The 26,505-nt window shown below is 36.6% G+C and overlaps 1 protein-coding gene across 1 annotated transcript in view; it reads right to left on the bottom strand.

The window, feature by feature from the left end:
* The window catches only part of Tmem229a (transmembrane protein 229A), a 50,256-nt gene that overhangs the window by 2,740 nt on the left and 21,011 nt on the right, over window positions 1-26,505 (bottom strand). The window contains exons 2-3 of the mRNA XM_013019906.1: window positions 3,956-4,153; window positions 156-337 (exon numbers count right to left, since the gene is read on the bottom strand). Of these exons, the coding sequence (XP_012875360.1) occupies window positions 156-337; window positions 3,956-4,153 (380 nt within the window). The remainder of the gene's footprint in view (window positions 1-155; window positions 338-3,955; window positions 4,154-26,505) is intronic.

Genomic DNA, 26,505 nt, shown 5'->3' with positions numbered 1-26,505 from the left:
CGAGCCCCCCGCGCCGCGGGCTTGCGGGCCCCGGCAGGTCCCCCGAGGGTGGGCGGGGAGCTCCGTCTGGGTTGGGGATCCCGCACAGAGGGAGCTGATGGTCTGGGGAGGGAGGAAGGGGGGCTTGACTCGCAGAGTCCCCCACCCCACCCCACCCTGTGCGGGCCCCGCCGCGCCCTCCTCTCCGGTCCCCAGCGAGGTGCGGCGATCGCCCGGCGCGGCCTATTGGAGCTGCGGCCCGGCGAGGGGAGGCGACGCCCGGGCAGGGAGCGCAGAGGCCGAGGCCGGTCCTAACCCCAGCCCCTGCGCGGCTCAGCCCCGCCGCCTCTGCCGAAGGCTGGGGGTGGCGTAAGGCGTGCCATGAACAGCCCTGCCCCCGCCCCGGCCCTTCCCACACCCCTCGCCCGCCCCGCCGACCTCTCCCGCCTTCCAGTCCTCCCCCGTGCCCCGCCCCGTATCCCGCGTCCCGGGTCCCATTCGGGACGCGCCCGTGTGTGTCCCCACTCCGTGCCCCCCCCCCCGGCCCGCGCCGTGGGAAGACACCTTAACAGGTGTGAGCGATTCGCGAGCGGTGGGGCACCCCAGGCATCCTAGAAACCTGGGCCAGGCCTCGGCTGCGAGGGCCAAGTGGCCGGTGCCACTGGCCAGAGGCCGGGCCCAAGTCCAAACTGAGGCTGTGTAGTTACTGTTCTTGTTCAAAGCCGGCTGTGTCCCAGTCCCAGAGAGTAGAGCAAAGCAGAGACTGCCCCCACGGGCTTTGAAATGCAGCTCGGGGGAGACCTGATCCAAGTCTCCTGTCTCTCTGAGGAGCTGGGCTGCTTTCCTTAGGTCAAGGACAGAGGCCTGAAAGTCTCCCCCACCTCCCACCCCCGAGTTTGCAAAAGGATTTGGGGCCAGGTAGGGGTGGGCAAGAGGAAATGCATTGCTCTGGCTGTGCTGTGCTGGGTCTTACCCCAAGAGTAGCACTGTTCAGTCCACCCCTGGGTTTTGTCTATGCAGAATTGGGTCACCCTAGGAATGGAGAGGAAACTAGACTGCCAGGTCAGGCATTTCTTTTTCTGTCTTTCTTTCTTTTTCTTTCTCCTATCCCTCTTTTGCTTGCTTGTTTGTTTGTTTTCCTTTTCCTTTCTTTTTGGATGTGGAGAAGCTGGAGGGGGCGCAGAATGTTTGGTCTGCACTCCCCTCCCCCCCCCCCCAATTTTAAGTCAGGGAGGAATTGGAAAGAGTCTTAAAGGTAAATTATACTTATTACCTCCTTTGCCTCCTTCCCTTTCCTCCCTCCCTCCCTGTCCAAATTCATGTCTAGGCAGAAACTAGGTAACAGTTTTAATCTGTGAAGCGTTCAGATCCTCCCACGATAAAAATGTTTTATAGTTGTTTTTGTTTTTTTTTTTTCTTCTGGAAGCGCTCTCAGGGCAGGCCTTCCATTTCTAAGGCAACTTCACCTCTACACTTTCTTTTACTTACTTCAACCATCGTTGTTACAATCTGGTAGCAACTTATGTGAATTAGGTAAGAAAGATTAAAGCTTGGGGGGAAGACAAGATTACTGTGATTATCAACATTTGTATGATCACGATCCAGGTCTTGAAATCTTATTTCAACTTTGTCAGCATGTTCCTTCTTTTGCTGACTTCGTGGGTAACTATCCTGTGTGGAGATTGTCACTCCAGGTACAGAAGTGGAGGCTAATAAGAAAGCTCAGGAAATCTGCTTCAAAGCAGAAATACACCTTGCTACCTAAATGCCTGTGCAACTACAATTAAGAGAAGAAATAATAGAATAACATGCAATCTCTCTTTTAGAAGTCTGTAATCTAATTGAAATGATATGCGAACAGATGGGCAACATAGGGGTGTATACCTATAATCCTAGCTCAAGATGCTGAGGCAGAAGTATTACAAATTTGAGGCCAGCATGGATTATGAAGTTAGGGCTTGTCTCAACAATAACAACAAAGATAAGTAAACAATCTACTAGACTTGTGTTAAGCTTACTTAATGATAATAGCAAATAATTACGATTGACTACATGCCAAGTTAAATGTATCTTTTGACTCATTCTATTCAATAAACTTGGGTTCAGTTTATCATCTATAAAAACAAATTGACTCTTTGACTTAATTGCTATTAAGACAAAGGAAGACAAGTATATACTTAGCCATTCAAACATGTTGGAGTGAACTTGAATGGTTTTGAAATACTAAGTTAAACTTGAAGGATCAATGTCTCTGGTTCTTCCAACTTTTCTCATAGATTGCAAGAAAAACTTGCAAAGTCTAATTTTATGGTCAAGAATTTATCTGGAGAGAAAAGGGAAACCTTTTGAATTAAAAGAAAATAGAACTTTTATGTGAATATGAATATATTAGTGTTTAAATATGTATGTATATATTCATATGAATATACATATGTGTGACAAAGAAAAAAGAGAGGTGGAGAAAAGGAGAGGGACTTACTAATGTCTCAGGCTGGCTTCAGACTTTCTCTGTATCCCAGCTGGCCTTGAATTCAGCCCCTTGAATGTTGAGATTATTAGGGATTAACTACTACTTTCTTCTGCAGGAATAAATACTATGTGTGTGTGTGTGCACATGCAAATACATGTGTATGTGCATTTTTATATCTATTTGTTTCTCATAGTATTATCAATTTATCCTAGGGCTTTGCCCTTAGTAGGCAAGTGCTTTGTTACTTAAGCCACACCCTCAGCATTTAGATTTTTTCTGCTTTGTATACCTTATGTGTTTTTGTAAGGTAACAGTTTAATGACATGTTTAAAATAAAATGTGTAAGCACATATGTATGAATCTTATTAAATGTTTGAGGGTTTGTGATAAAAATGTTCGATTCAGCACTCATAATTATAACTTTTTTCCCCAAGTTGGTTAGGCTACTAAAAGTCTTTTCATCATACTAGGGTCCTTGCTGAAGCTTTTCCCCCATAGGGATGATCTAAAGTATAAATGATGGTAAGATAATTTAGTACACAATGTAGTTGTTATTATTTATTTCTCTCCATTTTCTAAAATATTTTCATTGTGTTCTGAAATTTAGCACTATCAAGTAGGAGAGAAATTACCTTAAAAATAAGAAAAAAAAAGAAGTATGAGGCAAATGCAAGAAAATTCATCACTGTTTATATTGCATGTAATTCTTTCAGTCATTTTTTTAAATTCTTTGTACTTAACTCAGTGTAATTATTACATTTTCAACTGCTTTAACAAAATACCAGTGATTGGTAAAGAATAGAAGGTTTATTTAGTTCTAGTTCTGGAGGTCCACAAGTGCCATTTTGGCTTTTCCTCAATGCTGTGAGAAGCTCATGGGAAAAAAATGTATGCACAAGAGATTATATGTTAAGACAGGAAGCGAGAAATATTATAGGGTCAGGAATTTAGTCTTCAAGGAGAGCATCGGTACTTCAAATGACCTTCAAATCAGTACTTCAAATGCCTTCCTTTTGGGACCACATTTCCAACAATGATAACATTGTGTTATCATTCTGTTTTCTCTTTAAACTATTCTTTTTATTTTTAATGCCTCATTGTGGCAGCTCTAAAGCCAGGTTTCCAGCTTTAAAACTGGCTTTAATGGCTTTCATGATCCAGGATCATTTTAAAATCAAAATCCTCACATTAGAGTCTCTGTAATCGTAAAATATTTAAACTAGTTCTTATGCTGGTCTTTTCTGCTGCAAGGAACCTAAGTAGCCAAGGGACATCTGTAAACCCAGCAAATCTAGGAGTGGATAGGTATGGGTATGAGGTGAAAATTCAGGAAACTACAGTCACATAGCAAGGACTTGTGATTTTTAGGTTTGGGCAGCTATGGAAATGATGCTTTGAAGCTCTGTTTTCCTGTAGAAGATACAGGTTTCTTTGACCTCTGGGATTTAAGAAGCTGTCTGGGTAACCATGTCTGTTAAGATTATAATGGTTTTATACTTATCTTACTGGCCTGGCCAGCCTATCTGCACATTGGTGCAACCTGGAACCAGGTTGGTCAGTGTAGGCCAGAAGAGATTTGAAAAACAGTAGAAAAGTTAGGACTGTGATGATGATGATCACTGTAGCAAATTCTTGCTCAGTGGCCATAGTCTCCAGGTCTTTTGCGTATACCACTTGGTGTGACTTCATGCATATGAGAAGATCCTGTAGAAAGTGCACAGAAAAAAATAGCATCAAGAAGAAAACTTAAGGGACATTCAGTAAGATAAATTTGGTATAAAACTGTCTCCCTACATATTTTTCAGTTTGAGCTGTAGGTTTGTTGGTTCATAGTAAACTATAATATAACTTGATGTATGAATATTGTAAATGAGTGTTGGTTCAAGTGGTGAATGTCAGCTAATTAGTACTGCATACATCTTACTTCCCGAAGGCCTCTGACTACATTTTAATTATTATTTTTAAACAGTTCTGTGCTAGGGATTACTAGGCCTGTCTGTATCACTCTTTCTATGTTTTTTTTTTCAAAGAAAAAATATATAAGCGAATGACTGAGTTTATGCAATGCTGTGGCTGGTTTGCAGAAAACAAATTCTATAGAAGAACCTATAAGAGAAACTTCATGTGTGATTAAGTGCACACTATGAAGGTGATTCCTCATTTTGGAAAGAAATAATTGTAATTTTTTTGGGTGGTCGTGGTTGGTAAGAAACAAAATTGTTTCATCAAACGATTTTTATCTCTTTGCTTAGCTTCATTTAAGAAAATTTTAATCTTTTATTAGAACTATTATTTTTACAACAAAGTGACATTTCTAATTTGCCTTTAAAACCTTTGGTTTTATTTCACAATGATTTGTTATCCTATTTGGTCAATATTTTAAATCTTTTGATGTGTTTGACAGATTTTTTTCCACAATCAAATTCTAATTTTGAATCCTTTTGAACTTTGGGATTTCTGGGGCTCCTGAAAGTCCAAAAGAGACCTATTAGATTTGTTTTATTTGTTCCACCACAGAAAATTTATTAAATGAGCATTTTTCAATTTTTTGATGATATCTTTATTGCTATCCTATTGAGGTAATATGCAAAAATTGCATAGGGTTTCTAGAAATCTGCTACGTCTTGGTATAATGTCACTGGTTACGATTTTGTTATTAAATTATACGTCACGGAAGTAACAAGCTTTCATCAGATCTTTATCCATAACTATTTGAAGTCTTATTCTCCAAAGCCACATTGCTTTGTTCTGATGTCTTTCTGGAAGCTGTTTGCAAACAACCATACTCATGCAATGTGATATCTTCAAGATGGCTCATGAAAAGGAAATGAACTCTGAACATCTACAGATGTTCAATAACTCTGGATTGGGTAAGAGTTTTCCAAAACTCTAATGAAGGAAAACAATTACAAAAAAACCCAAATTAACTGTTGAAGAGTTATAGGAATTTTACTTGCACCCCACCCACATTTTATTTTATTTTTTTGATGTTGGGGCTAGAATCCAAGACTCTGCGCATGCTAAATAAATGCTTTACAAGGGCCTACACCCTTAGAAACCCTTTGATGCTTTATTTGTTTGAAACATTGCTGGTTATTTTAATATTTTCTAGTTTTAAAGAGACTTTAACTTTTTTTATTATTTTCAAGCTAGTCATAGTTTCTTAAATTGTTTTGAGTTTTTATGAGCAACTCATAGACTGAGCTGGATTCTGAATTCTTCTAATTTTCTCTAATGTATATTTCTTGTAACTCCAATTAAGTATGAGAAATGCTTTGTTTCTGAGACTCAGTAGATCACAACTAGGTGGACTTGATCTATTTTTTTTATTTTTTTATTGTGAAAATACTGTACAGAGGGGTTACAATTACATGGGCAAGATAATGAGTACATTTTTTATCAAGCATTGCAGCCTCCTCCTTTGTTTACCCTTCCCATCTCTTCCCAGCCTCCCCCCTGCCCCCTCACCCAATACTCCCCCCACCACCAAAGTGGTAAAGTTTGTTTTCGACATGACAACTTGTACTTCTCGTTGTTGCAACGGGTCCACCTGTATCCCCTTCCCCTCCACAAATTATACCGACATCAAATACAGTGAAAGCAGGGGTTATACTGTGGGGGAGGGACATACAAAGTAACAAAGAAATAATATTATAAATGCGTTAGAAACAATCGCATGAAAGGAAAAAAAACCAAAAAACATTTGAATATTATCTTGGGGTTCATTCCCCTAACATCAATTTATCTGACCTTTTCTGCTTGACTCAGACATACACTAGTTATTGCAAATAAGGGAAACCATGGGACCTATGTTTCTTGGGGCCTGGCTTGCTTCACTTAATATAATTTTTTCCAAGTGTTTCTATTTCCTAACAAATGCGACAATGTCATTCTTTCTGATGGAGGCATAGAATTCCATTGTGTATATATACCACATTTTCTTGATCCATTCATCTACTGAGGGGCTGGCCAAGTCTCATGGCTTTATGTGTACGCTGCACATAGACTTCAGGGAGACACCTCTAGTCAATGCAGAAGAAAATGGAGTCACTCATGTCAGTCTTAAAAAAAAGTGGTGGATTATAATTATATGATAGCATCCCCTAAAGATTACTCCAGAACCATAACCTTGCACAACTATAAACTTGTACAACGACCACTGCAATGTTACATTAAAAATACCTCTACAAAGAAATTTGCTCAACTTCAGATTGGTGCCATTCTTATCATTAATGTTTCTGGGCCAAGGGCTATTGTTTCAAAATACCTGTGTAATCCTCTTCATTTAAAACCTTAGCTTGTCTCAACATCTAAACAAAAGCTGTATTTCACAATGCCATGTGTGTCTTCACTGCAATGCTAGTCTATACACACACACACACACACACACACACATACTTAATATTTAGAGAATCTCTGATCGTTATTTAGCTTCACACCAAAGACATTCAAACTGTAAATGAGGATAGAAAGTCACTGACTTCATGTTGTGGGCAGCTTTTTATTAAGACCGCGCGAAGAAGAGTCCTTAACATGATGAGATTTTTTCACCTGTTCACTTTGCTTTCTTCATTCTTATCTACATGTTTTGGCTGTACTTAAAATTTCACAATCAGTAATTTCTGCAGATGATGCACAAATGGTTGCTTTAGATTACCTTAATTGCTGCATGGGCAGACATCTGAGCAGTTGCTACTGCTTCTTGTGCACGGGGTTAAATACATTGTGAAAATATCCGAGGAACTCCTTGATTGGGATAGGTTGGCTATTTGTTTCACTCTCTATTATGATTATTTTAAACAGAAGCAGGGATTGAACTTTCTGCTTTGTGCATGCTAACCAAATTCTCTAATTCTTGAACCATACTAGTAGTCCTTTCGTTTGTATTTTGTTTCTGAGGCAGGGTCCCAGTAACTTTTCTTGGGCCAGCCTCAAACTTGTAATTCTTCTATCTCTACTTCCCAAGTAGATGGGGTTAAGATCTGTGCTACCATACTGAGCCTATTTCTTGGCTATTTAATTTTAGTTGGTTTGGTTCTTCTGAACCTGGATGAACAATACCAAACTCTTGGTATTGTTTCTTGCTCATAGTCACATAGGTTGTGTGTGGTACACTGTGTCTTCTCAATTGGTTTTAAATATTTGTACATAGCCATTGATTGAATAAAAAATGGTCTCTCTTTGTTTGGAAAGCCAAAAACAATTTCAAAGATCATGAGAACACTATGTTCTACAAATGACATGTTAAGGCTGCAAGCCACAAATGATCATGGATGAGAATTTCAATCATGTTTTCACCTAATTCAAAATTTGTCCTAAAGGGAAGCAATTGTTATACAAAATTATAATGGGCTGTAGTTCTAAACTGAGCTCCTGGCCTGTGTTGAACAACAGGCCAGACTAAAGCCAAATGGACTCACTCATACTGAGTAGAAGATAATGAAGTTGAGCTGTTAATTAAGTAGCTAGAACCTGAACTAAATCAGCTTTTCCATATTGTCTGAATCATTGTAATAAGAAAGTCCCCTTCTATTTTAGACCCTACTCAAATAATCAGAAGAAAGCTGATGCTGATCAGCATTTTATTTCAAGTAATGCTTTTGTCATATTCCCTTTTCCAGCCTTATAAAAACCTCTGTTACATCATTGCCTGGTGAAGAAAAGTCCATTACTGCATGCTCCAACATTTAATCCACCTGTCAAAATGGAAAGAAAATCCAGAATGCAAACTGAGATCAAAATTGAGACATTTAACAAAACTGATTTGTTGAACAGAATTAAATTTGGCCTATATGTTATTCTATGTATTTTATTTTTGTCTAAAGGTGTTTCTGTACATAGTAAATTGTATGTATAAACACACTGTAATCTAATCTTGTACCAAATAGCTGACTCTCAACAAACCACAGGCAGCCAATTGTTCAAATCATATTCAATACAACAGACATTAACCGTAAAGTCATAGTCTCTCTCCTCCTCATTTCCATTTTCTGTATGTCACTTCCTTTTTGCTCGCTATAAATATAACCAGGCCATGTGGAGGAACATCATTCTGAGCCATTTTTGGCCTGGACTGCTTCCCAATTCCAGAATTGCAGGGAAAGCCAATTAAGATGTGCAAAAAGTCATTTTTTTCTTTTTCTATCAATATTGTCTTTTAACAGTTCTGACAACCATAAGAAAGGACTGAAGGAAACTCCTGTGACTGACTCTCAGGACCCATTGTACAATGCAGGTTTGTTGTCATGGATCTCTTAAAAGTCCCCTTGTGGTCTCAGTTCCTCAGATTTTTAAAGTCATCTTGCTCTCTGCTAAATTCTTTTTACATAGCTTTCATGTTTGTTTATATTAAGAGAGAGCACCTAACATGAGGTACCAAACATTAGTTTGGGTTCTAAGAGGGTTCTGATCCCTGGCTTTGGAATTCACAGGTACATAGGTTCTCTCTTGGTCTTTATGTTGTAAACTTAGGTGAGGGAGGCCTTGAATGGTTGACTGGGCCAGCCAGAAATCAGCAGATAAGTGGTGATTAGTAAGGAAAATCATTATAGAAGTTGGTTAGAGGGATGTTGGAAACAAAGCCCAACTTGGGTGTATGTTTAAAGAACTTAAAAGCCCTTTGGATCTCACTATCCAAGAAACCTTAACCCTAATGATGTTTCCTTTTAGACCCAGAAGACCCGAGATCCAAAGAAAAAAGGGGGTTCTTAATTTCTAGTGATCCAGATCCTCTATATTCCAGCTAGACTGCCTTTTACATGTATAAGCCACAGAAACAGAAAATACAATTTGTAAAACTGTTGAAATCGTAACCACTAATCTTTTAAAATGACAGTGCCTGTATATAGAAGTTCCTAAAAGCCAGGCATTGGTAGCTCATGCTTGAAATCCTAGCTACTCAGGAGGCTGAATCTAAGGATTGCAGTTCAAAGCCAGCCCAGTCTGGGAGACTCTTACCTCCATTTAACCACCAGAAAACTGGAAGTGGCACTGTGGTTCAAGTGTTAGAGCTCTAGCCTTGAGCTGAAGAGCTCAGGGACAGCAGCCAGGCACAGAGTTCAAGCCCCACAACTGACAAAAAACAAAACACCAAAAACTCCGAAAAGGATTTCAGAAATCTTTATTGTCTATTTTAAAAGGCTCTGTACAAAAGATGAATAAAAATCTTAAGCAATTATATTTGATATATAAAATATTGAATCAGGGCTGGGAATGTGGCTCAGTGGTAGAATACCTGCCTAGCATGCATAAAGCCCTGGATTTTATTAGTCTACCATGTAAACAGAAAAAGCCAGAAGTGGTGTTGTGGCTCAAGTGGTAGAACACTAGCCTTGAGCACAGAGAAACTCAGGTACAGAGCCCAGGTCCTGAGTTCAAACCCTAGGACTGGAAAAAAAATCTAGCAATCTTTGCTTGACTACTGTCCCACCCCAGGAAATACATAAAACATTTTTTCAAAGTGAATTCCTCAGGTCAAGACACCATAAAAATGTTTTGCCTGCTCTTTTTTGTTAGGAAGCTATGCTCCAAAGTTGGCTATCTTGTTGATGAAATAATCGAAGTTATAAAGTCACTGTTCAACCAACTTTTTTTTGTCCAGTGTTTTACAACTGAGCTGATCAGAGGGTCATTTCTGGCTTTTTTTTTCTTTTAGCTTTATGTGGTGCTGAGGAATCAAACCCAGGGCCTCATGCATGCAAGGCAAGCGCTTAACCACTGAGCCACCTTCCCAGCCCCTCAACCAACTTTTCTTAAAGCACAACTTTCTGGCTTTTATTTGGTCAAAAGTGTGTTCATGAAGGAACTCTCTATTTGAAAAGGAGTCTAGATTAAATAGGGAATACAGGATCTTATATTTGGTTTGTTTGGTTGAGACATGGTCTTGCTATGAAGCCAACATTGACTTGGAACTCTCAAATCAATCTTCTGAGTGCTGGGATTAGAGGAAAAGCTATATGTATTTGTCTGTATTTAAGATGCTTTTCTGAGCTATTTATTTTAATTTGTCTTTAATAAAATTTTCATTGTCATAGTAAAGATGCTGTACAGAGGGGGTTACAGTTATGTAAGTCAGATAAAGACTGCATTTCTTTTTGAATAATATCACCCCTTCCTTCCTCCTCTTCCAGTTTTTCTCTCCCATCTCCACCCACAGTTGTATAGTTCATTTTCGGCATAGTGTCTAGTGAGGATTACTGCTGCATTTGATCACCCTTAGTCCCTCCATTTCTGTGCTCTCCTTTACCCTCTCAAAGACAGATAAACTAACAAACAAGACAAAAAGAAAAGAAAACAGAACAGTAACAAAGAATAAATCCTCTTGTTCCATTTTCTGGAGTTCATTTTGATAATAATAATAATAATTATTATTATTTTCAGTCATGGGGCTTGAACTCTGAGCCTGGGCGCTGTTCCTGAGCAAGCACTCTACCACTTGAGAGCCACAGCACCACTTCCAGTTTTCTGGTGGTTAACTGGAGCTAAGAGTCTCATAAACTTTCCTGCCTGGGCTGTCTTTGAACCATGATCCTCAGATCTCAGTTTCCTGAATAGCTAGGATTACAGGCATGAGCCTCTGGTGCCTGGTGATAAATAATATTTTATATGATCAGATGCATATAGGTATTGCACTTTTGTGTTTCTCTGCTAAGTTTATCCTTCTTTGGTCTCACTGAGTGTAAAAGCCTTGAAACCTGTATAATTTATCATGTCTCAATGGATTTTTTAAATATCCAGTGTGTTTACTTGTAGATTAATAGGCACATGCTGATTTTAGTATATGTGCTGCCAAAGTGAACACAAATATAGACACATTCTAGTTACCACAATGAGGGAAATCATGCAAGCTTTATTTTTGGGTCTGGCTTACTTTACTTAATATAATTTTTCCCCAAGTCTTTCCATTTCCATTATACCATGGTACAATGTCATTCTTTGTGATGGATGAGTAGAATTCCACTGTGTATATATACCACATTTTCCTGATCATTTGTTTTTGCTTTTCTTTGTTTTATCAAATAGGGATTGAGATCTGCCCTTGTAAGGGTAGGGGACATTCTGAAGCATTTTAAAATCTAGTCTGGAGTTAAACTCTAGAACCATAAAGCCAATTAAAATCAGCAAAACTAGATGTGTTATAACTTTATCTTTTAACAGATAAAATGATATATAATAGAGAAACAGTGTAAGGCAGCATTCATATTAGTGATACTCACTAGACACTATGTTGGAAATGAACTTTACAAAACTTAGTGGGAAGGGGAATCAAGAGGGGAAAAAGTGGGAAAAATGAGGGAGGGGGTAACACTGTTCAAAAAAGAAATGTACTCATTACCTGACTTATGTAACTGTACCCCTCTGTATATGACCTTTACAATACAATTTAAGTTAGAAAAAAAATCTTACTTATTATAGAATATTTAAATCAAACTCTTGAGACAAATGTCTCTGAGGGTTTATTGAACTATTGTTGATGTAGTCTAGATCCCAGAACAAGTTCTTCAACTACTAGGAGCAATTTGTCTGCTGGGTTTTTTTTTGGGGGGGTCCGGTTGTGGGGCCTGAACTCTGGCCCTGGACACTGTCCCTCAGCTCTTCAGCTCAAGGCTACTGCTCTACCACTTGAGCCACAGTGCCACTTCCGGCTTTTTTCTTTTTGCTTATGTGGTGCTGAGGAATTGAACCCAGGGCTACATGTATGCAAAGCAAGCACTCTACCACTGAGCCACCTTTCCAGCCCTGTCTGCTGGGTTTTAAAGCCAAGAACATTTTTATAATGAAAATTTGGAGAAGGAAAGCATAAAATACTTAGATGGAACCTAAATTGCTCCATGTAAATGGGGCAGGGTATCACTAAGTTGGGAGTGCGGGGCATAGGAATGCAGTTCTTAAGAAGGATGCTGGTTTTTGCATTGGTTGGAGGAAGGAGCACAGGAGCTTTACATACAAACAGGAAGTGGTGGAAGGCCAACCATTTATGGTCCTACCTTAAGTCTTAGTAGTTAAATTCAGGACATCTCAGAATTTTTATCAAATTGTTTACATCTAAACACACACACACACACACACACACACACACACACACACACACATCTCTTCCATACTGTAATTTCACTAAGAAGGATGGCATTTAAGATGACTGGCTCTCTTAAAATATCATCAAAATAAGCCATTTCTAAAAGGTGTGTATGAGCAAACACAATGAATTCTGCTTTTGATGAGAGCAAAGGAAGTAAGTACAATCAGGAGATGGAGGAGTGGAATTGGAGTTAATTGGCAAAGCAATCGTCTGTCCTCCAACTAAGAAGGCAAAATGATGTTTTGGGGAGCATTTACATATTCATATAAGAAAGCACATGTCGTGGTAGGCACATCCACTTGAGCACACCCAGTTTAAGATAATAAACTAAATGTTCGAAAAGGAAAGATGGCAGCACATTGCTGAACACAACTCATTTGAAGGTCATGTTTAGACTGAAGTATCACTTTTTAATTATTACAAGCAATATGATAGTTTTGATATATATACATATGTATTAGTTAAAATTGAGGCCAGCTTGCAAAATTTCAGAGTCCTTCTTCATAAACAAATATCGAACAAACATCATCTTTTTGTGCAGAGTAGGATGGGGCTCTTGCTGTGTGCTTGCTTGCCTTAACGAGGTCTGTTGTTTCAGTCACCTGCTGTAGAGACTGGTAGGTTAGTAAGGATGAGTGGCATTTATTTACTGCTTAAGGTGAAGCTGAATGGACACACTTAAACTGAATTAACACTTTTCCTCTTGCCCTAGGATGGTAATGAGCTTGTTGAGTTCCATTCTCATCAGCTCATAGAGTTTAACTTTACAGAAATATGTCCTATTAGTGACTAAGAATAAAATTGACACAGTTTCTCCTTTAGTCTGCCATTCTTGCACTTATATTTGTTTGGTCAGTCATTATTTAATTTTATTCTTGATTCATGTGGTGACAGGGCTATTTTTAGAATTTATACTTATGAAGTAAAACTGAAAAGTATGCCTTGCCCAAATTCATACACACACATACACACACTGGTGGTGTTTTTCAGAACCCAAAAGCTCCTTTCTTCAGCTCATATTGTCTCTCTTAGAAAATGTCTTCTGCTAAATGAAGAGGTCCAAAGTGCCCATCTCAGCTGCAGAGAACTTGCTAATCAGAACTGTTTTAGTCTGTTTAGCCTACCATAACAGGATACCATAAACTAGGTGGCTTAGTTACAACAGAAATTTATTTTTCTAGAGTTCTAGAAGCTAGACACTCTGTAATCAAGTTACTAGTAGGTTCAGTGTCAATTCAGGAGACGTCTGATAGTGTCCTTTACTTTCTGGGTAGGATGAGAAATTCCTCTAGAGTCTCTTGTAAGGATATAAATATAAATTATGGGACAATCCATGACCAAATAACTTCCCAAAGGTGCCATATTTTAATATTATCATCACCTTGGGAGTTAAGATTTCAACATGTGAATTTTATGAGGACACAAACATTCAGACCACAGTAAGGGCTTAGGTAAGAAGGGCTATTTTTACTGAAATGGCTGAAGGCAGAATAAAGAAGACTGAACCAGTCATGTTGGCTCATGGCATGGGCTTTGAAGGCCCTCATATGAGGTGATGCTCTTAGTATTCGGCGTACTCAGAGCTTCTCTTGGCTGAGCTACAAGCTACCTGGTGATAAAGTAGGCAGATTTACACTTGTTAAGCCTAACTTTAAGATCCTGTTTGTCCAGAAGCTGGTCATGTTGGTGACATATGGCTACCTTCAGTAATCATGATTGCTTTAATGTTTTGTACTCATCATGTCATTGATGACTAGAATGACAGGAATTTATTTAAGTCATCTTTCCATGGAGATTGACTATACAAAAACTTTTACCAAATTACTAGAAATAAAATCAGTACATTTCATTGAAAATGAATTCTATTGAATTTATAAAAGCAAAATATGAACATGTATTTATAATTGTTAAACACTTTTATACAATGTTTCATTATTCTTTGGACATAGAGAAATGACTAAAGTCTATTATTGTCTTTCAGCTTAATTTACTATTATCTTTAAGTAGTTGTACAATTCACTGTATAATTTCTCAATAAGTAAATTTATCAATAACTTTGATCAATGCCACCCCTTCCATCATTTCCCCCCATTTTTCTTGCAATTTTAAACATAGGTTAATACAAGAGACATAGTTGCTGTTTTAGAAAATTGGAAATAAATGAAGGAAAAAACCAACATGTACATAGTACTTCTGATAACACAATTCATAGATAACTTGGTAATATATTTTGATGCATAGTTTTTTTAACAATATAGCATCACCAAAAGGAGAATATATTTATAGTACATTCCTTTCGTAATTTGCTTTTGTCACTTTTGATGACTGGGGAGCATCATTCCATTTGATAGCCTGCTAAAATATCATTGATAATTGCAAGGCTTCCTTTATACAAATATTCAGTGATTTGTTTAGGTAATATTACAAATGTTTTGTTATGAGTATCATCTAAGTAACAATTATCCCCCTAATAGTCTTCCTCATGCAGCCTTGTTTATTCACCTAGAAATTAATCTTTAAAGTTCAGTTGGAAAATCAGAGTTATATACATTTTAAGCCTGTGTTTACTGTAACTAAATAGCTCCCCCAGGTCCTCCTACTAAAACTTTGAATACTTGTATAGAATAAATAATTCCCTTTGATGGGAAAGGAGCTTTGACTGGGCCAGATGATTTTATAGTAGGATCTTGGTGCTGAAAAATGTATGTTTGGACTAGTGCAATATTATGTGTTGTACTGAGTGAGTAATAGTAAAAGTAACTTTAAAAATAAATACAGCTAAGCAAATTATAAATGTATTCTTTTGAAAGATATATTGAAACTTCTGAAGGAATTTTATGACATAGCAGAAAGCAATGTTTGATAAGAAATGTACTCATTATCTTGCTCATATAATTGTAACCCCTCTGTATGGTATTTTCACACACACACACACACACACACACACACACACACACACACACACAAAGATGTTAACTTGATAGTCAGAATAAAAGAGTGACTTTTCCTTCTTCTAATCTTACTTGTTCCACAACATAAAAGTATCTATCTATCTATCTATCAATCTATATATGTCTAATGACCGACTTTTATTTTATAAAAGTTCTCTCCCTGGCAAGCAAATTCCCACAGCAGGATTTCTGAGACTGCAAATTTTCTTAGTACATTAAAGGTATTGTTTGAGTTACATTGAGTTATTTTTGAATACACATGGCACAAAAGTCAGTTCTATTTATATTTAAGACTAAACATTGTTCATAGGTGCTTATAAAGTAATCCGCAAACGTACAGATTAGAATTTGTATGATATTTTTAGCCTTCAGCATTGAATTTCAAGAAAAGTGTCAGCAAGGAAAGTATATATTTCACAGCAAGGATTTAGGATCAGTCATTTGAATAGTACTTTATGCAAAATTCCTTCATGTTATTATCATATAGTTCCAACCCTATCTCTGATATATCTCCCATCTAACCCATTTTTCTTCTATGACAATATTACTCTCATTGTATTTAATCATTGGCTGTCCATTCTGAGCTATTCTATATAATATTTATTTATTTATTTTTGTTTTTGCTAGTGCTGGTCAGACTTAGGGACTTAGCACTTGCTCAGCTTGCTTGCTTGGCTGGTGCTCCGTCACTTGAGCCACACCTCCTATAATTTTTTTGTTTTTGTTTGCTGGTTAATTGGAGCTACAGCTTTTCAGACTTTTCTGTCCAGGATGGCCACTAACTGTGATCTTCTGGATTTCAGCTTCCTTAGCAACTCGGATTACAAGCACGAGTCACCTATGTCTGGTTCTACACAAAATATTCTTATATAATATTGTATATATAAGAAAATAGAATTCCCCTCTGTAATTTTCATGAACAATTTACTCTGTACCATATTTTATTCACTTGTTAATTTTTGTGTAGAAACAGTTCTAGGTGAATATATAAAGATCTGACCTTAAGTTTTCAGAATAGCTAACTGCTGTTATAGTGTTTGAGTGAATCAGTATTTGTCTATCCTTGCCCTACTGATGGACACTTACATAGATTCAAATCTTTTGTCAAGGTAAGAAAAGTACTACCATCTAAAAGCCTTGAACACTAGTTATTTCTCTCATGTGGGAGTACATAATGAGGATACATTTTATATTTTACAAAGTACATGACTAGTAGAAAGGGTGTACAGCTATAATTTTGATAGACTTTGTCAAATTGTTCTCCTAAGGAACTGTGTTAGTTTGCATGTTTATCAGTCATAAAAACAGCCTATTTGCACACACATCTACCAATGACATTTTCTTATACTTTTGATATTGGCCAGTCTGATATAATGAAAATAGTATCTCAGTTTTAAAATTCAGTGATTGTTTCATAAGGGAGTGGTATATTATGTCCTATGGAGAAGAATTATTTGCTTTTCCTCATTAATGGAGTGCCTGTTCCTAGTCCTTTCCAACGAGCTAATGGTAATTTTTTACTTATTAGCTGCAGCACCTGCTTATTATTTGTTCTTTGTGTGAGGCATAAGACTTTTAAGTTTAAAGTTCACATTTCTAATACTCTATCAAACAAATGAAATGACATTTCTAATGATAGTATTTCCAGGCCTTGTAAACTTTTTCACTAACGATGTATTTACTATTTATTGGTACATCTATTTATCTAACTCCCTTATTTCCTCCCAAATAGTATGTTCCCCTGTAGTTCATAATGTTGCTGAATTTCAATTTCTACTTAAATTTCCTTGTTTCTTAAATTGTTAAAAGCCCACTAAGAATAATCCTACCAATAATAGTAGTCCTGGCTATAAGAGACATTTCCATTTCCTGGAATATTTTACCAGGATATCTAGAAATAGATAAAAGTCTCCTAAATCACCTTTCATGCTTTTACAAATAGCACCTACCAATTTTGAATATAAGGATTTTTGATACTGAGAATTTTGAGTGTTTTATGCTAGCAAGCTGTGTTCTCAAATTTATTCCTCTTCATATTTAACCCATGACAATTCCCTTGCTCAGATTTTGTCTTCCTCCAATGAACTATCCCTCTCTGTTTGCTCACCTTCTGGGCCTGTCCCAGAGACAAAACTACTGCATCCTTCTTTCCCATGTCCTCCCTGTCCTCACGTGAATTTTAGTGTATTATGGCAATCTCCAAAACAAATTCTGAAAACATAAAGAACAGATTGTAACAAACCCTTTGTTTTTGAGTTATTCATCTGGCTTTTGAGCAGTAACATAAAACTCTCTTTGTCCTTGAAAAACAGAAAGAACCTTTTTAACTCCCCAAGTATTTAAATCTACTGAAATATGGTGGGTAGATTCATGTGTGAATCCAGGCTTGTATAAAGGAAGGTCTGTGAAAAACTCATTCTCAAGCCATACGTACTGCTAAATTGGCAACCACAAACGGTACTTAGGTAAAAGATTGAGAGGAATTTAAAAATGTTCAAAGCTTTAGTGTGGAATAATTCAAGAAGCTGGGGAATTAATACTGTAAAGAAAGCATGAGGAACCTAGAGCTACATTTAGCCTGTAAAAATTAAGTTGTCAGAGTCCTTTAATAATGCATTTCAGGGTCATAAAATAAACATAAAAACGATGGTACCTAGCTGGTCTTTGTCAAGGAATAATGGAAGAGGGGCATGTAAGGCACAAGCAAGAACTTAGATTAGGGCTGGGATGTAGCTCAGTGGCAAAGCGCTTACCTAGCAAGTGCAACGTCCTGGGTTCGATCCCCAGTACCAAAAAAGAAAAGACAAAAAAAATACAGTTAAAAAAAACCCAAACAAGAACTTAGATTAGGAATATGGTAATACTTGACTTGAATATGTTCTTGTTTTAAAAAAACTGTGCACTTTATATGTTGCACTTTAATAATATATTTAAAAAATGAAAATACTGGTGGTTCATGTGTGTGGGATTGTTTGGGGTCATGGGAGAGCAAATTGGTTCCTAAAGTTTGGTGATTCAGTGTATAAACTCTGCCATCAGATTGCTTTGAATGAAAATTCAAGCATCAGTGCTTAGTATTTGTATAACCTTGCAGAAAACTCTCTTGGCTTCGAGGCTCATTTCTCATTTCTAAAGTGAGTATATGTGTGTGGCTTATGATTTACTTTTTTTTTAAAAGGCAGAACACCCAAATGATCACAAACAAGACCATACTAAAGCTACCAGCACAACTATGTTTATTGCAGCATTATTTACCATAGCTAAAATATGGAACCAACCAGCTACCCCTCAGTAGATGAATGGATAAAGAAAATGTGGTATATATACACAATGGAATTCTATGCTTCCATCAGAAAGAATGACATTGCCCCATTTGTTAGGAAATGGAAAGACTTGGAAAAAAATTATATTAAGTGAAGTAAGCCAGGCCCCAAGAAACATAGGTCCCATTGTTTCTCTTATTTGCAATAACTAGTATATGTCTGGGACAAGCAGAAAAGGTCAAAAGCTGTGTACATACGATCATATAAGATGATGTTAAGCTAAATGAACCCCAAGTTAGGAACACAAGTGTTTTTTCTTGCTTGCTATTGTTTCTAACATATTTATAATGTACCATGTGATTTTTTTGTTGCTTTGTATGTTCCTCCCCCACAGTATAACCCCTGTTTTCATTGTATTTGATATTGGTATAATTTGGGGAAGAGAAGGGAAAAAAACAAAATGTTTAAATAGGGATACAGGTTGACCCATTGTAACAATGAGATGTACAAGACACTATGTTGAAAAAGGAACTTTACAATTTAGGTGTGGGGGGAGTGTAGTTGTGGAAGTGGGAGGGAAGGGATGGTAGGGGAAAAACAAAGGAGGAGACAATAATGCTTGGTAGGATATGTACTCATTACCTTGCTCATGTAACTGTAACCCCTTTGTACAGTATTTTTACAATAAAGGCTTATAAAAAATAGAAAGTAAGTTAAACTTAAAAAAGGCAGAACACACACACATTTGTGGTTTATCTAAGAGATATGAATAGTTCTTAGTCAACATCTACTGTTAATGTGGTGCCACACAATGTGGATATACAGATCTTGTCTCACTTAGCTGTGCTGGTACATGTTGCTTGCATCCCTATGCTTAGATCCATTCAAACCATCTGGTTGTTATCTTCCTTCTAGCCATAAAGAAGGACAAGTTGTATCCTGACACCAAGCCACAAGGGAGATTGCAAAGCAGTATTCCAGGTTAAGCATCAACAAGTAGAAATCAAAGGTTCTGGTAGCATAGATGAAAAAGAATGGTGTGGATAAATATAGTTGTTGAAGGAGGTGATATTTAGAAAGAGCTAGCAACTTCTGCTACAGTGTGGAAAGTGCTTAGCACAGAATCTGGCAGTGAATGAAACCCATGATGGTTACCACTGCAAGCTCAGATCCATGTATCCATTCCATCAGATGTTTTCATCTGGGTGTTCCATAGGCATTATGTTCCACAAGCTCAATGTTCCTAAAACTGAAGTCATGATACCACTCTTTATTTTCTCTCTTCCACTTTTTACTGACCTATAGGATATTAATTAGCACTTTGAATTCTCATTCTTTGATGACAGCTTTTACTGATCTTTCCTACCTTGGAATTATTTTCTACTCCCATTGCTACAAGCTACTCCATTTAATGTCTCCAAGATCTTTTCATTCTTTTTTTTTTAATGTCCTTCTGTCTCCTTTTAAAATCTCTTGTCTTAACTTTACAACTCTTCCCAGTCTGATTTAAAATGTTATTCTGCTCTACATAGTCCCTGCTGCAGCTTCTCCATACAGAAATATTGGGATACAATATTTTGGTCAAACTTTAATTCTCCATTTTATTTGATATACTCCAAAAGAGAATATTGAAAAGCCATGGTGATTTTTTCTTTTTAGTTAGCTGATTGGTATGTATTGAAGGTACTAATATTATTTTTCCCTATTTTATTCTTTTTTTCTCACTTCTCCTATTCCACTATTTTCTCAGATCTGCAGCAATTTTAAAATATGCAAACGTTCACAGAAATTTTTAATACTGTCTTAGACAAGTATGATAATCATGAGAATATCTTTTAAAGGTTTGGAGAGATAGATTCAATTCCAAGTGTAATAACCTTGAAAAACAAAGATTAATATATTCATGATTTAGGCACATTTTGAAAGAAATATTTAGTTACACATTTGTTTTAACAAGGAATATAATGGGAAAATTTAGATGAACTATCAGTCTCATATACTGAATTGAATAAAATCAGAACCCATTTCCAAGTAGGAAATCTCAAGTGTCTTGTTATATAGAACTGAAGCAAGTAAACAAAAAAATGTACAAGAAAAAACATGTACATTCATTTCACTTAAGTTATTTCAAGTATTTGATTCAAAGCTAACAGACACACAGGAAAGTTGGAATATTTCATTTATCTGGTTCTATACAAACTTGCCTCTTAGACTGTTAAACATTTGCAAGTGTCTATTAGGTGAATTAATCTCTTATAATAAAAATCATCATGCTTTCCAAATCCTGAATCCTAACTATGTAGATATTATATATTCCTAATCAGTTTTCTTTCTGGTCTATTAAGTGTCAGACTCCTTTTCATTTTTTCTTTTTTTTTTTCTTTTTTGACGCTATGGATTGAACTCAGGATCTTGTGTAGGCTAAGCATCCAATTTACCACTGAGCTACACTCCCAACACCTAGACTCTTCTGCTATTAAATAAAAAAATATTTCGATGAAATCTCATTTATCAAGTCTTTTTGTTTGTTTGTTTATTTGCTGTGCTTCTTGATCTTTACTCAAGAAAGTTCTTGCTTGTTCTAAGGAATCCTAATGTTTCTCCTACTCTTTCTTGTAATAGTTTCATGGTTTCAGGTAATACATTGAGGTCTTTGATCCATTTTGAATTGATGCTGGTACAAGCCAGAGATCCAGTTTCAGTTTTCTGCATGTGGATATCCAGTTTTTCTGGCACCATTGTTGAAGAGGCTGTCTTTCTTCCAGCCTCTGTTTTTAGTTTGCTTATGAAATACTAGACAGCTGTAAGTCTTTGGATTTATTTCTGAGTCTTCTATTCTGTTTCATTGGTCCATAAGCCTGTTTTTGTGCCCTCAGAGTAGAGTTTGAAATTTAGTATTACTGTACTTCAGCAGTACTTTTCTGTTCAGGATTACTTTTGCAATTCTGGAGTGTATATACATTTTGGGAATTTGCATTAAATTATTAGTTTGGTTTGCTTTGGGAACTACTACAATTTTCACTATGATGGTCCAGGTTTATGAAAGGTTTCTGTACTTCTTTGTGACTTTCTTTATTTTCTTCTTCAGATTTTTTTTTGTCAGTCATGGGGTTTGAACTCTGGGCCTTGGTGCTGTCCCTCAGCTCTTAAGCTCAAGGAAGGTACTTTACCACTTGAGCCACAGTGCCACTTCCAGTTTTATGGTGGTTAATTGAAGATAAGAGTCTCATGGACTATCCTGCCTGAGCTGTCTTTGAACTGTGATTCTTCAGATTTTTTATACTTTTCCCTGTAGAGAGTATTTATATCCTGGATAAATGGTATTACATCAAACTACAAAGTTTTTGCGTAGCAAGGGACACAGTTAACATGCTAAAAGGACAGTCTACAGAATGACAGAAGGTATTTTTTTCTAGCTGACATCAAACTGTGACCTAAAGCTTAAGAACTAAACCCTCAAAGAATCAACAACCCAATTCATAAATGGGCAAATGAGCTAAATGGAGATTTCTCAGAAGAAGTAAGAATGGGCAACAGACACATGAAGGAATGTTCAACATTTTTGGACATGAAGGAAATGCAAATAACACTAAAATTCTACATTGCCCAAGTTAGAATGGCCATTATTAGCAGTACAAACAAATAGCAAATGCTGGCCTGGATATAGGCAAAAAGGAACCTCAGTACCTGATGTTAGAAATGAAAACTTGTTCTGCCTCTCTAGAAAGCAGTTGAAGGATCCTAAAAAAACTAAACATAGAGCTATCCTATAATCAAGCAATCCCATTCCCGGGCATTTATCCAAAAGATTATAAACCAGGATACAGTAATGCCACCAGCACAACCATGTTCATTGTAGCACTTTTCACCATAGCCAATGTATGGAATCAGTCCAGATGTCCTTCATTGGACAAACAGATCAAGAAAATTGTTTTATATATATATATATATATATATATATATATGTGTGTGTGTGTGTGTGTATGTATATATATATATATATATATATATGACACACACAGTGGAATTTTACTCATCTATTAAAAAGAATGATTACATCATTTGCAAAGAAATGGGAGAAGTTGGGAAAATCATATTAAGTAAAGTAAGTCAGGCCCTGAAAGAACAAGGTTGCATGTTTTCTTTCATAAGTAGAAGCTAGGGGCTGGGAAGGTGGCTCAGTGGTAGAGTACTTGCCTTGCATGCCTGAGGCCCTGAGTTTGATTCCTCAGCACCACATAAGCAAAAAGAAAAAAGCCGGAAGTGGCGCTGTGGCTCAAGTGGTAGAGCACTAGCCTTGAGCTGAAGAGCTGAGGGACAGCGCCCAGGCCCAGAGTTCAGGCCCACGACTGGACCAAAAAAAAAAAAAAAAAAACCAAAAACATAAGTAGAAGCTAGAATTAGTTTACAAATATGTAAGTAAACATATTAAGTGATATGCAAGTGCACACAAGTGAATTAATTGAAATATGGTAAATTCATGGAGTGCTCAGTCTGATGCCTTGGAAAGACTAAATCATAGTTGAAAAAAATAAACACCAGGAAATGGGTACTTGACAGGGATAGGGTGTGGTTAGGGGAAGGGGTTAGACAAATGAAAAGAAGAGGGGAAAAAACAACCTCAATGTATATCCTAAAAAAGTGAGGGAAGAGGTAGGTTGAGAGGGATGAGTAAGAATGTTTAAAGGGGTAATATTGATCAAGACACATTATATTCATAAACTGCTTTGGTGAATGGCAACTCCTTTATATAGTTACTTAAACAGAAATATAATAAGTAAGTAAAATTTTTAAGAAAAAAATTGTATGTAGACAAAATGAAATTTGTCTAATTTTTGCAAATCCACATTAGTTACTTTTTCCAACTTAAAGTGTGATTAAAGTAATTTTTTTACATAATAGACTAATGATAGAATTTGAACTGATTTAGTTCAGTTCTAGCCTATATTTCCAATCTCTCAATTTTAGGTATTATGTAAGTCATAAGAAGTAAACATACATTTTTGGCTGACTTATTAAGTTAAAAGAAAAATGAGCTTCCTATTCTATTGTTTTATAAGCCACTAATTGATTCATATTATATTTTGTTTAAGGTAAATACAGGAATGTATCATGTATATATGTATCTATCAAGCTATTATACAAAATATAAGTCATCAAGAAAAGATACCCTTATTAAAATACCATACATTGAGAGAGCTCAGAGATGTTAAGTAATCTGCTCATGTTTATGTAGTCTGTAAAGAACACAATCATCTACTTACAGTGTACATGTACTTGGTTTGAAGACTGTTTTTTCCATAGAAGACGTGAAGACAATCTTAGTTCAGAAAAAATAAATCAGGGTAAGTACATACATAACAAGCTCATAATCATTTTAAAGGATAATGAAAGAGAAACATTTCATTTTAGAAGTGTTTCATCAAAATTCTGACTTTTCTGTCAAACCTGTCACTTGATATAGTGAAATAAAATTGTAATGAGGCTAGAAAAATGGATATCATTTTTATTCATTTCATAATTTCATATTTTTCTTTCTGAAAACGTTATGACTGGATGAGGAAACTTGATTTTAAAAAAACAAAGATGATAAGATACAATTCTTCATGTTTTAAGAAAAGAGGATCATCAGAAAATATTCCATTATAACTACATTAAAAATGGAGACGTAATGGAACACAATTGTTACTAAGGAAGACTTTGCATATTGGTAAACTGCCTGAATGCTAAACAATCTTTCAAATGAGTTAATTACTGCTTAGACAATATAAATAGAGCATTTGGCTTAAGGAAAAAAAAAACAAGACTGCCTGCTTCCTGGCTTATTTAAAAGGAACCACTTTGCATTTTGATTCCCTGTTTAGCTAAATATAATATACTGTGAGATGTATTTATAATCATATATATGTATTCACATAAGCAATTTACAGATAGTGAGACTAAATATTTTAGACTTTTACCAGTGAAAAGGAAATAATCTTTCCTCTAATCATTTCCCCTATATTTTTATATAAGCTCTTTTTTTTCCCCCTGGCAGTATTAGGGATTGAACTCAGGGCCTCACCCTTACTAAGCAAACACACTGTTACTTAAGCCCTGCCTTAATCCCTTTGAATAACTAGCACGTGGCAGTGAGTACAGCCACTGATTGATTGGACTTTTATGCCAGAGCCGGCCTGGAACCATATCTCTGGCTCCCACCTCTCAAGTAGCCAGGATTACAGGCTTGCACCACTACATCCAACTCTGTATCGAATTTTTACAGTACAACATGGCAGACTATGGTGGCTGATGTGTGGGAAATAAAGCTTAAGTCAGAACTCATGGTTGATAGTATGCTGACTGAAGAATGGCATGTTTATCTGGACCAAGATCATCTATTCACGGCAGACCTACCAAGTGTTTATAGAATTCCTGGAAACACACTTTGCAGAATGTTTCACCAAACATGATTGTTTTTGCTTCTTATGTTTCATCTAGATTTTAAGCTTTGGAAGCCAGGGCTTGGTTCTAAAATTTGCAGTATTAGATATTACTTTAATGAATTACTAAATGTACTGACAAATTTGACAGTTTCAGAGATTTCAGCCCACGGAGCTCAATTAAATTGATTTCTAGGCCCATGGTAAAGCAAAATACCAACATGGTGGACATGTGTGATTGAGACTGTTCATCTTCCTACAGACAGGAAACAGAGGAAGGAAATACAGGAAGTGGCTAGGGCAAGATATAGCCTCAAGGATATCTCCTGCAACTATGCTTCACCTCCTACTAATATTATCATACTATGAAATTGATCAAAGGTTTAATCTATTCAGTAGGCCTTGTGATCTAATTATGTTTGCAATAGTTATTAAAGTATCACAGGAGATATCTAAAGTTTTTAGAAACAGAAAGTAGAACAATATTTACCAACAACTTAGAGGAAGAAGAAATGGGAAGTTATTTAATGTGTATAAAGTTTCAGTTTTGTGAGATAAAAATATTTTAAGGAACTCTTGTACAATAATGTAAATTAGCCTTAACTATCTTTAAAGTAGTTCAGTTTTACATTGTTTTATTAGCCATTTAAAACATATTTAGTTCTGCTGACAGAACTTGCATGATATCATAGTTAAAGTATGGAAAGTGTACTTGGAATTAAAATGATTACTCTTACCCCCAAAAGGAAAACCAGCTAAAATTTTAAAGCAAGCACAAGAAACAAAAAGTATATATTGGAAATGGAGAGAGGCTGAAGGTTAACTAGCTACATCGAGTGTTTTTTATCATATAATTATGTGAAAGATAAAATTGGGCATATTGTGTGATACATAATTATAAAATACCTACCTATGTAATTTACCTCATAATAGGCCTTTTTGAATGTGAATTCTGTTAAGTGTGGTGAACGTGTGGGGAAGCACACAAGGCCTGTTTTAATAGGACTGCTGACAGCTGCTGTTTATTTGAAGTGATTCTTCACATCATTCTGTATTATGGGCTTCCAGAGGTGCTGTTTCAACATCCAGAAGTTGATGAGTTCAAATTGGAGGACAGCTGTAGGTCTGTGGATGAGCTGTGGAAGATTTTACCCCCCTCTCCAACTCCACACTAATAAACACATCATTTCATATAAACTTTTTTTTTTAAAGTCATGTTACTGTGAAAAAAGAACAAGAAAATCCTTAAATAACTCCAGCCTGGGGCTTATGCTGTTAGAATTCTGCACTTTACTCATTGTGGATGACTGACTGACTTCTTTTCCTGTCCAAGTTATGAATG

This window comes from Dipodomys ordii, unplaced genomic scaffold, assembly GCF_000151885.1.
Source record: "Dipodomys ordii isolate 6190 unplaced genomic scaffold, Dord_2.0 Scaffold48, whole genome shotgun sequence".
NCBI classification, from domain to species: Eukaryota; Metazoa; Chordata; class Mammalia; order Rodentia; family Heteromyidae; genus Dipodomys; species Dipodomys ordii.
The sequence above is the reverse complement of the archived record's forward strand: the minus strand, read 5'-3'. Positions and strand labels throughout refer to the sequence as shown.